The sequence below is a fragment of the Bactrocera neohumeralis genome, chromosome 4 (genome assembly GCF_024586455.1).
Source record: "Bactrocera neohumeralis isolate Rockhampton chromosome 4, APGP_CSIRO_Bneo_wtdbg2-racon-allhic-juicebox.fasta_v2, whole genome shotgun sequence".
Taxonomy (NCBI): Eukaryota; Metazoa; Arthropoda; class Insecta; order Diptera; family Tephritidae; genus Bactrocera; species Bactrocera neohumeralis.
Window position 1 is genome coordinate 9,320,558 of NC_065921.1, and position 12,471 is coordinate 9,333,028.

Here is a 12,471-nt window from a genome sequence, read left to right on the forward strand (position 1 = left end):
TAAAGCCGAATGAGTTGTAACCACTGCGTTCGTCATAAGTATCAATCAGCGGTCAAGGCAAAAAATTATTGTATTTCAATATAAAAAATCCACATAATGTTATGTATAGCTTTCGTAGTCATCTTACAGCTATAACTCGCTGTTAGCGTTAGCAAACGCAAAGAGTATAAGCTTCGAATCATATTACACCAAAACTTTTACTAAAAAATTTAAAACTTTTTGGATAGGTTTTGAGCGTTAGCTTCAAATGCAACAAAAATTTAAAAAGATTTTTTTTATTTTTGGATAGGTTCTTGAAAGCTCATAAAGCTTCAAATACACAAAAATTTAAAAATTTAAAAAATTTATTTTTGGATAGGTTTTGAAAAACTTGAAAGCTCTCAAAAGCTTCAAATGCAATTTCAAGCTGCACGAAGTAACAAAAATTTAAAAATATTTTTTTATTTTTGGATAGGTTTTGAAAAACTTGAAAGCTCGCAAAAGCTTCAAAAGCATTTTGAGCTGCTCGAAGTTGACAAAAAGTTTAAAAATTATAGGTATATATTTGTTATTTTTTGATAGGCTTTGAAAAACTTGAAAGCTCGCAAAACTCTAATCAAAAACTTAAAAACTTAAAAATTTAATATTATTTTTATTTTTGGATAGGTTTTGAAAAACTTGAAAGCTCGCAAAAGCTTCAAATGCATTTTGAACTGCACGAAGTTAACAAAAATTTAAAAATTTGGTATTTTTTTTATTTTTGGATAGGTTTTGAAAAACTTGAAAGCTCGCAAAAGCTTCAAATGCATTTTGAGGTGCACGAAGTTAACAAAGACTTTTGCTTAGTGCAAAAAATTTACAGAGAAGAACACTTGCGGTTTTCAGTCGTTTTCAGGCTGCTTGCTAGCTTGAAAGCTTTGTGGGTATGAAAGCTCCCAAATACCAAATATATTTTTTAATGCATGTAGTATGTTTAAATATTTATAAAAAAATGTATGACGACAAAAAAAATTTAAAATTAATAAAAAAGTCAAAAAATGTTTGCTAATATTTTATTACTTTATTTTAAAATAATATAGATAATCATAGTAACTTATGTATGTGTATGTTTCTAGCATTTATAAATATTATTCACCTTTTAGCACAGCGGGAATGAACATGTTCTTATTGAAAATAAATTAACTGCAAATAAACTTGCTATTTTGTAATGAAATTCATTTTCTAAATTTACTTCAAAGCGGTTTCATTCGCTTTTATCATAAATACATATGTGTGTATGTACTACATGTGACGAAATCTTAAGGGTAGAGTTGTTTTTTTTTTGTGATCTTTTTATTGCTTAATCTTAGTTCTAACCTACAATTAGTTATGTATGCATATTTGTTGTGTTCACATGCACTTTCTTAACTCTTAGCTTAAATTTATTTATGGTAATAGGTAGCAATTACATTTACTATTATTTTTTTTTATAAATAAAAACCAAAACAATGTGAAAAAAATCAAATTATAAAAATAAGCGTTTTCAAAGTTATACAAAAATAACAAAAAAGTGCTTAAATCTAAATTATTATTATTATTATATTTTTTAGAAACTTTAAGGATGCTTTAATGTACAGTAATATGTTCTTCGAGTAGCTAAGTTCTCAGAGTTTATAATTAAATTATTTTCAAAGCTTAAGTTAATTAGTGCTCAATTACCGAAGCAATTTTTAGCTTGCTTCAAGACTTCAGTAGTATTTTTATAAGTAGGTTTATGAATGTACATATGTATGTTTAAAAAATGATATCCTTTGGTATTCTTTTTTATAGTTTATGCGCGTACGCGGGTCATTTCTACGCTTTGTTTGAATGAAGTGCTATTTAAGCATTTTTAACGGTTTTCAATTATATCTATAACATTTTCATATAAAGAAGTTCTATATGCACTAAGGTTCAACTCTTATTTGCAGCCATTTATAGACGTCGATATTTACATTTGCTGTTTAGACAGGAATCTGGTAGCTACTAAAGCTCTAACTTTCACCGATACGCTTCATTAAGCTTTAGGCATAAACGAAAGCTTCCAAGCGCTTTAGTTTGACAAGGCTGTACGCCTGAGAAAGTCTTGTTTTGGGTCTGTTAGTCTGTTATTACTGTGACGATTACAAAGATACGGCTTCGTGTTCTTATTCTAACTTTAGGGTTTCTAGGAATTGGTGCTGCAGCACCTACATCAACAGCACTAATATATTTCGGCACTATTAGCTTATAACGAACTCATCACTCACTTGCGCAATACTATAATTACAATTATTATATGCGTCTTTATAATTTTCTAAATCTTAGCCTAAACATTTAACTTATGCGTCTAGTTTAATTTTATTGTTTTGTAGTTATCCACGTTTAGCTGGCACTTCGCCTCTAGCTGGCAAGCGAAGCGCGTGTAGTGGATGTTTTGGAATTCATTTTGCTTTGCAGCTGCTCGGTGGTGTGCACTGCAGCGCTACAAGCAGACATAAACAGTTCCCTTCAGATATGTTTCTGCTTCAGTTTCAGATTCTAAACCTGTTTCTGTTTCCAATGCTGTTTCAGTTTTCTTTTCTGTTTCTGTTTCTACTCAATTCTCTCCTTAGCAAAAACTTGCCAAAGCCTATACACTTATTTTTTATCTAAGACGCCGACATAACGGCATCATTTACGTTACTCTCATTTAGCGCATTCTTATTGGTGATGACCGACAAACCGTTGCCTTCATTTTTGCTCATGTTTCTGGGTGTAGCTTCGTCGTTGCTTGTTGTGCTGGCTAAATCGGCCATGTCTTCATCTTCGATGTCACCATCGGCGCCGCTGGTACCGCTGCCGCTCACATTTTTGGCTTCCTCTGCAGTCGCATCCACCAATTCGTTGTTTTCATTGTCTTCGTTTGTCTTTTGCTTAGGGTCTGCGCTTGAGGGTGATGCGTCATTGGAATTGTTAGCGGTATTGGCAATGAGCACACCCGAGTAGTTGACGCCATTCAGTTCGAGATTAACGACCAGCTGTTGTTCGCCGTTAGCGTTGGTGCCTTTGGGGTAGAGAGAGAAAAAGAGAAGTTATTATAAGATTTTTAAAAATTATTTTACAAAACTTTAAAATTAGAAATTAATTTTTAGTTTTCTTCAGAAAAAAAAATTTTTGAAAGCTCCAAAAGCTGCAAGAAAATTAAAAAAAAAACTCCGAAAATCTGTTCCTGAGTGCTTTATGTGAAGTTTCAAAAGAAATCTCTCACTGAGAGTTTCTGCTACAGCTTTAAAAGCTACATAGAAACGACGAAAGCTCCGCTTTATGAAATCTATTTCTTGTAATAATATCAATAGTCCTATCTACAATAATAGATCAACATTTTTTTCTGTACTCACCGTTACGTGACACACGGAATTGCATGCCCGACAACAGATTCAACGCATCTTCGACGCCACCTAAACTGGGGCTATTCGATTGGGCACGACCGGCGCCACTACTGCTACAATCCATGGCCGTTGAGCCACCATTGTTTTGCTGGTTCGGCAGGTGTTTCTTCTTTGTGGATACCGGTGAAATGTGACCGCTAGCATTGTCACCACAAGCATTGTTGCCATTGCTGCTGTCAGCACCAACGCCACCGGTCGAGGCCGCACTAGTCGAGGGAGAATTTTCAAGGGCTGAATCGTCAGACTTGTCTTGATTGCCGCTGGCGTTCTTGACGAGATGTTGATGATGCGGCATTTGTAGGTTGTGTGGCAAGTGGTGAAGTTGCTGCAGATGATGATGCAGATGCTGATGATGGTGACCATTTAACGCGGGGCGATTGGATTCTACGTCTTGTGCCATTGAGTTGTTGGTGGTGTTGTGCGTATCGGCGTCATCATCGCCATCCTCACCGTCCTCACCATCGGAGTCTTGTGGCAGATGATTGTTGCTGTTGTTGTTTTGTTGATGGAAATTGGCGGCAGCCGCGGCGGCTGCTGCGGCCATACTCGACGGTAGATAGAAACCAGCTGGAAAATTGAGTGCGCTACGTTTCACCGGCGGCGATTGATTATGGAAATCGTCGCGATCACACGGTTCGGGCGATTGTTCGTGTTCACGCTCGCGTTTGATGTTGTTAATGTTAGGCGGTGAGTCGGAAAGGTTGAGAGCCTCACTGCTAGAAAGAGTTCGGAAAAAGAAATATTGTGCTTAGTATGGTTTGAAACCGAAATAACCGAAAGAAATTTGTTGCACAGTTGAGTCGCACAGATGGCGCGCTGACTATCAAATGCTTCAAATACTCACTTTTGCTCGTTTAAGCTTGGCACGCCCATTGCGTTTACTCCGGCGATAATCCCCGCTCCACTTCCCTGTGGTGAGGCGTTCATCGACACTGGCGGGCTGGTGTTGTTGTGATACATTTGCCAAAGCGCGACGCGTGAAATGTCCAAAGCGTTCATCGCCTCATGAGCGGCGGCCTCTGGGCTGGCTGAACGTTGACGCTGTTGTTGTTTGACGTGCGCACCATTGCTACTGCCAGGCGCACCAAGACGCGCCAAAGCCGCAGCATCGCCACCCACAACACCAGCCACATTGCCTCCAGCGGCCGCTGCTGCCGCCGCCACCGCCGCCGCCGCAGCAGCGTTGCTATGTTGCTCCTTCTTCACCTGCATCAATTTAATATATTCCACCATGCGCTGCTCCAATTCGTGCGTCACCAAGTTCGGCATTTGACCCATTTGACCGAAGGAGGGCGCCATCAGTCTGTGGTGTGCGGCGGCGGCTGCAGCCGCAGCTTGCACTTGCTGATTGTTGGCGGCGTGTGTGACCAGCGCCAATGGCGACATTTGTTGTATGCCGCCGGGCAACTGTGGACGTCCAATTTGTGGCTGCATTTGCGGAAGAGAGGAAATATAAAGAGAGACGTTTAGTGTTTGGAAGAAGTATGAAAATTGTTATTGTTTTACTCACCATTTGCAATTGAGCATGCATTGCCTCGTATTGGCCATAGCTGGAGCGACGACCCTCGCGCCGATTGCCGTCAATGGCCGCCTGCAGCTCAGCAGGTGTACTCAGATTCTTCTTATCGCATTCGTAGGGGTAAAGATATTTCATGTATCTGTAAGTGGAAAGAGAAAGAGAGTGGATTTAGTTGACAATTATAATTATGTATATAAAAAACTTGGATTTTGCTCAAAAAGATCCAATTTTCGGAACCTAAAAACACTCGTCACATTCGCGACTTGGCTCCCCCGTCACTGTTGACAGTCATAACTTCGTAGTCGTAGATAATTTCGACTATTTTGGAACCACCATTAACACCAATAACAACATCAGCCTCGAAATGCAATGCAGTCCTCTCTCGACGAACAAAAACCAAACTCTATAAGTGACTCATCATCCCCGTCCTGCTATATGGGGCAGAGGCATGAACGATGTCAACATATGATGAGGCGGCGTTACGAGTTTTCGGGAGAAAGGTTCTGCGGAAGATTTTTGGTCCTTTGCGGATTGACAACGGTGAATACCGTAGTCGATAGAACAATGAGCTGTACAAGATATACGACGACATTGACATAGTTCAACAGTTTTAATTAAAGACTGCTAATGACTGGGTCATGTCGCTGACCAGGTCATGTCGTCCGAATGGATGAAAACACAACAGGTCTGAGAGTATTCGACTCAGTACCCGGTGGAAGCAGAGGAAGATAAAGACCTCCACTACGTTTTAAGGACAGGTGGAGAAGGACTTGGAACCTCCAAGTTTAGCCAGGTCCTAAACATGCAACTTTAATGTTGAGTTGCTTAATCGAAGAGACCGAAACCCATATCGTCGTCTCCCTCGGAGTCCGACTCCTCCTTTTTGGCTTCTTCATTTTTTCGACGGCAGCACCAGCAGCTGAAGCAGAGGCAGCAGCAACAAACTTGCTGGGGTCCATTTTTATTTGAGAAGGGTATTATAGTTTCGGGGCCAGTTAGCCAGCAAGTTAATGTTCTTTCTTTGCCTTTCAAAAAGGGCAAATTCTATCGCTGTCTCTTTTATAAAAAGATTCCCCACACCTACTAAATGACTCAGCTAGTTCTTTAATGAAATGACAAATAAAAACCTCGATCAAATATTCTACCTTTTATAATAGGACTTAATCAAAAATTTGCATTACTTTCATTTATGCCGACACCTTCACGAACAAAAACTTCACCGGCACATTAATTGAGATAAACAAATAGAAAATATACGAATATTTGATGCATGAACCATGTCATCATCCTTCCAGCAAGAAATGCCAACATCATGATCACTCTCGGAGACGAATGATTATCAGCTAGGTACGATCATTGCGCGCCGTTGGACCTAAATCAACAAAACATTTCAATTGTTGCACTTATCCAGCGACTGCAAGCAGCAGCGGCGACAGTGAAGTGTGGGAAAGAGAGAAGCGAGCAGTGCGAAGAAAAAGAGGCAGCGCGGAAGAGTTAGAAATAATAAGACAAACTTGAGTGACGTGACAAAATGCAAATGCGAAATCTCCAAATGAGTAAACACGACGACGATCGACTGATCGAAGGCAAGCGGAGACGACAAGCGACACTGCCGCCGCCGTCGAAGTATGCGGCAGCAAGCGTTGCCGGTTGTATAAAAGTAATGTTTATTAAATATTTAAATAAGTACGAGCACTACTAACGCAATCGAACGAGACTGAGTCAGTGATGAAATGAGGAATTACAATGATCGTTCGCTGCGCTTGTGAACGTTGATCGTCGCACATCGAACGTTGGTCGTTGACGTTTTGACGAGAGTGGCGGCTGATTGCAGAAAGAGTTGTTGTGGTGCAGCCTTTGATTGTGTTAATTAAATTAAAAGAACGCTAATGGAAGCCAATACAAATATGAGCACATAAGGAAAAACAAAGTGAAAAGAAGACGTGTGGAATGGTGTCTGCTTTGGTAGGCAGTAGACGACGCAGCCGGCAAATGCGGCGCTCGCTGAGTTATGGCATAGTCAGGAGGCAATATGCAAATGAAATAAATGCTTGCAACATATGCGAAAGCAACAGCGTCGGCGAGTGGATGGACTGTTGACAGGTGTTTAGTTAAAGGACAAAGTCGTGGAGTTCGGTTGGATCAAGGATCAGGTTTTAGTTGTTTTCTGAAACTTGAGTTTTGTCGAATTTGTTAAGGATTTTAGTCAAAAGATTAACTGAGGGCTTCTTCTTATGCGCTTTGCTTTTGGGAAAGAAAGAGCTCTTTGATTTAGCCTTGCCTCATATGTACCTAAACTAGTCAATCAGTTTAGATATATCGTTAAGAAATTTTAAACATGTCCATGTCCATTTCTCCCCAAGAAGCTGCTCTTTTGTCAGAAACGCCGTTATCAGGGCACTATAGCATATATGTAGCTACCAAACAAAGTGAACGATCAAGTTGAGGTTCTTGTATGACAAACTTATTTATTTGAAAAGATATCTTCATGAAATTCGGCATGGATTTTTTTCGAAGACAACCGTAAAATCTCCGAACAGATTGTTCAGATCGGACAACTAAAGCCAGATAATGTTTGTTATTATTGTTGGGGGTTTCTTTACTGACTCATAACAAATCCTTGAGTCAACCTAATTTTGCGGTCTTGAGTCGGAATAAATCCTTGAGTCAGCCGAATTTAGCTATCTTGAGTCCAAATAGATCCTTGAGTCAACCTAATTTTGCGGTCTTGAGTCGGAATAAATCCTTGAGTCAACCAAATTCACGGCCTTGAGTCCGAATAAATCTTTGAATCAACCTAATTTTTAGGTCTGGGACGGTATTATCTTTGTAACCTGAAAATGTCTAAACGCCGCCCATGTCTAAACAGCAACTTCATGTTGTCGGCACCTCAAGCAACTTGTCTCAAATGAAGGTAAATATGTTTGTATGTATATATTTGCATATGAATGTGTGTTGTGTGTTTCCATTTGCCGACATCGGCTGGTGGTAATTGCACCATTACCGATTCAGGTGTTTACCCACATCAAATGTCTGCCCATGCACCAGCAACAGCTGTACGTTCACAGCGAATACATAGGCATATTGACTTTCACACACACACACACGCACACTCAGGCACATTTTAATGCAAATAAAACGCAGCTATGCAGGCTGATCAATGGTGCTAATAAATGATGTTATTGTTGTTGTCGCGCATGTTATTATTGTTGTTGTAGAAATATTTTTGTTGTTGTTGTAGTCATTAGTTGTTGTTGTAGCCACTCTTGTTGTTGTAGCCATTGTTGTTGTTGTTTGCATTGCTGTTGTTGTTGTTTGCATTGCTGTTGTTGTATTGTTGTTGTTGTGTATTGTTGTTGCAGTTTTTGCTGTTGTTGCATATTGCGGAACTTTAGTTGCTTTAGCAGTTGCCAGTCAAATTAAAATTTTCAACAGACATAGCGAATAACAACAACAACAACTACTACAATAATAAAATAATTAGCATTTAAAATAGTAATCATTACCATCATAATGCCAATGGTAATTTGGAGTTGGCTGCAGCAGCTGAAGTGCCATAAAGTACTAATGAGACGCTGCACTTACATACATATTAACCATAGAACGCCTAGCACTGTAACCTCTATCGTCCTCCGGCTAGCCAACAGTGTTTATATAAGAAATCTTCCTGTCTACGCCATATCAGCTCAGCTGAGTACATACATATGCACAGACTGTCTAAATAGCCGAGCACTTGAACCCTTCTTGCACTTGGCAACACAGAAACACACACACACGTGTACATAGATGCATACATGTATGTAAATTTGTACCAGCGTCCAACTCTTCGGCCGCCTGTTGCTTCCTTTCCATTTCGATTTCATATTTGCACGGCAATTCAAGTGAAACATCCATCTGTCCGGAGTGCACAAAACAACAACAGCTACAACAACACAGGTGCTGATCCGAGGCCATGCAAGGATACTTGCCGGCTATTTGCTGGCTATCAACGACGCGCAGATCATTGATCATTCAAGCCCAACGCTCCACACGCCATAGTCATGGCTAATTGTTGGCTTAAACGCGCTCAATCTGACTCTGACTCCGACTTTTCGTATGCCCGACGACGCTTTGCTCTTACTCCTTTTTTCTTTTTATATCGCCTTTGTGTAGCTTAACTCTTATTGCCTGTTTGTTTTAGTTTCCCAGCGTGTTGTTGTTTTAACAACAAACAGTTCGCGTCTTTGCTTGTAACATCAGCACGCAATGTCCGTTACATTTGCATAAAAATGAGAGTATGCGGCTGAGTGTGTGTGTGTGAGTATGCGTGCGTGTTTGAGAAACCATCTTAATTGTTTACTGTTGACTGATTTCTGTAGTGTTTATTAATTAAATGCAAAATATGGCATCCACTGGCCGGAACTCTTGAGTTCAGCGCAGACGACAGATGAGTAGAAGTGGGGTAGAGGTGATGCCGAGCACTTTTAAGGTGCGATCTGCCTTAGCAATAGCCTTAAAAATCCGCAAGGAGACGGCTATAAAATCTATGGAGGCATATGCACTTCGTTAGCGGGGAACTTGGTATAGCGTAACCTCACTTTCTACGTAATAAAATAAATAAAGACAGAAAAACACGTAAATTTCGATTGCACCGAGCTATAATACCTTCCATAGGTGCATTTCTTATAGCACAAAAGGGTTTAAAGAGATCTTTAACTTGATTTTGACCAGTCGGTGATCCAGTCTAAGCAATATGCTTCGGGACTGTAGCCTTGGGAAATCATTCCTATCAAATTTCGTGAAGATTTCTCTGAAATAAAGCATTTTTCTAAACTAGAACTTGATATTGATCGATGATTTTGTATGAAAAATTAAAAAAATAAAATAAGAAAAAAAATTTAAAAAATTTTATTTAAAACAAATTTTTAAATTATAAAAAAATTATAAAAAAAATTTAAAGCAAATTAAAAAAAATAAAAAAAAGAATTAATTCTCTCAGGGAAACCCAGATAAGAAATATGAAAAAATTAATAATAAACAAAAAAGAATAAAATAAAAGGAAACACAAAATAAAGCTATCAAAAACAACGAAAAAAACAAAGAAAGTAAAAGAAACGAACAAAAAATCGAGAAGAAAGTTGCTTTAAAAGGAAAGTTATCACGTAACGAGTTCACACAATGATCAAATAAAGAAAAAATATATGTATATAAAAAAAAATGATTCACCAAATTTTTTTGCTCCACAAGTGTTAAAAATTAACATTATACTTGCGCCAATACTTAACTGCTGCCATTCAAAAAATATGAAAAGGAATTAAAGTTTTTACGAAGCCCTCATTGACAGTGCAAATTTTGATGCGTGCCATAAATTGCGCAATAATTCGTAAAAAATACACTATAATTTCGCATAAAAGCTATAATTTCGAGTTTACATTGAACTCGTTTTTTTCCACACCGAAATTATGTGAAGCCAAGTAAGTGGCGCTTGTGCCTTGTAAAATCAGAGTATTTTGATGGCATGCAAATATTTGTGAAGGGAAGAAAATTAAAAAAAAAAATTAAAAAAAAAATTTAAAAAAAATTAAAAAAAGATGTCGAAATTCCATTAAGTAGAGTCACACATATTCAATTATTTTGAAAGGAAAATAATTTAATATTCTCATCCAGGTGAGCGACGATTATTAACTATTATTATTATTATTGTTTTATGAAAAAAATATTTGGAAAAAAAAAATAAAAAAAAAAACAAAAATTAAAAGAAAAATTCGGAAAAAATATAAAAAATTAAAAAAAAAATAAAACAATTGACGGCGAGAAATATTTTTTAAAATTTTCTTTTATCAAAAATTTTGAAACAATTTTCTTTTAACCAATGTCGGTATCCCTATTTAGCAGAGGCACACATATAATTAATTCTCACCCAGGTGAGCGAAGATTATTAACTATTATATTATTATTTTTTATGAAAAAAAATATTTGGAAAAAAAATTTCAAAAAAAAAACAAAAATTTAAAAAATAATAAAAAAAAAAAATAAAAAATTTTTAAAAATTTTTAAAAAATTTTGAAACAATTTTCTTAAAAATGTCGGTATCCCTATTTAGCAAATAAATTTTTTTGAGACGAAAATAAAAAAAAAGCGAAGATTATTAAATTATTTTAAGGAGAAAAAAAATTTTAAAAAAAAAAAATTTAAAAAAAAAATAAAAAAAAATAAAAAAATTAAAAAAAATAAATTGTTTTTTAATTAAAAAATAAAAAAAAAATTAAAAAAAAATAATGTGAAAAAATTAAAAGAATTTTTGTGCGTGAGATATGTATATTTTTATATGAAATTTTTTTTTATCAAAAATTTTTTTCCGATGACCGTATTCTAATTTAGTAAAGGTACACATTCAATTATTTTGAAACGAAACGTTTGCTTCCAGCCAATAAATCTCCAAGTTAATTTAATTTTTCATTATTTTGCGATTTTCATATGTTCGCCGCCGCCCTCTCAGATTTCTACAATTTTAGCGGTACAATCAATCGTGCCGCTACAGTTTTTCCATTACTAAATAGTGAAGAAGATCTTGTTTATTATGGCTAGTATAATTGAAATCGAAAATTGGCAGAATATACTATTTAACAATTTGAAGGTGTGTACCTGCAGCAAGCTGTGTGTGAATTAATGGAGTGGGCGTGTTATTTCTCACGCGTCTTCTGTGATTGAGCGGCACGAAATGGATTAAACAATTATATGTTATGTTGTATGTATGTAAATGGTCATAACGATGGCGTAAAGGGCTACTTTACATATGAAAAAAACAATTTCGGTGAGGAAAAATATATAGAAGAAGTTTATATGTATTAATAATAAAGTTTGCGAGCCAATTTATATACAGTAAGTAACTTATACCCTTGAGCTTTATATCTAACAAACGGGTCTGAATACCGGTATGGCTGAGTTAGGTAAGGTTTCAAACAGTTTTGGCGGCAGAATGATTTTCGAAAATTTATTTCGAAGTCAGCACTTCAGAATGATTTTCGAAAATTTATTTCGAAATCAGCAATTCAGAATGATTTTCAAGAATTTATTTCGAAATCAGCAATTCATTTTGGAAAACTTTGGATTCCGTTAATCCCATAGGCAATATACAGAAGCACCTTCGAAAATAGGTGTCTGGCGCTGAGAAATATTTTTTTTACAAAAAACTATCTAAGATCCAAAACCAAAAAAATGTATTATTCTTATAGCTGAACACAGCTAATAATCGAAAGACTAGTAAAAATTTGGATTTTTGTTAAAATGGCAGTTTCCTCGAATAAGCTTATTTTTTGTAAAAAAAATTTACACCTCAGAGCGGCTTAAAAAATCGAAGTTATTAACAAAAATATTATTCCTTCGATCATTATCTGTCAAATATATGTATCTGGCAAGGTCGTGTGAAATTTTCAAGCCGATCGATACATCAATTTCAGAGCAACTTTCCTCACCGACTCTGAAACCAGCCAATCCGACAGCGACAAAGCTCGAAATATTCCATATTTTTTAATAAACGTTGCATAGCTAACTAAATTTTTGACT

At 36.7% G+C, this 12,471-nt stretch overlaps 1 protein-coding gene across 2 annotated transcripts in view; it reads right to left on the bottom strand.

Moving 5' to 3' along the window:
• Window positions 1-1,017: 1,017 nt before the first annotated feature.
• LOC126755402 (protein dead ringer) overlaps window positions 1,018-12,471 on the bottom strand; it is an 86,008-nt gene continuing 74,554 nt past the window's right edge. The window contains exons 8-11 of one of the 2 annotated variants that reach the window (XM_050467953.1): window positions 4,918-5,065; window positions 4,252-4,835; window positions 3,357-4,120; window positions 1,018-3,022 (exon numbers count right to left, since the gene is read on the bottom strand). In XM_050467953.1, the coding sequence (XP_050323910.1) occupies window positions 2,628-3,022; window positions 3,357-4,120; window positions 4,252-4,835; window positions 4,918-5,065 (1,891 nt within the window). In that variant the 3' untranslated portion in view covers window positions 1,018-2,627. Of the gene's footprint in view, window positions 3,023-3,356; window positions 4,124-4,251; window positions 4,836-4,917; window positions 5,066-12,471 lie in introns of both variants that reach the window. The other variant, XM_050467952.1, reaches the window with a different exon arrangement.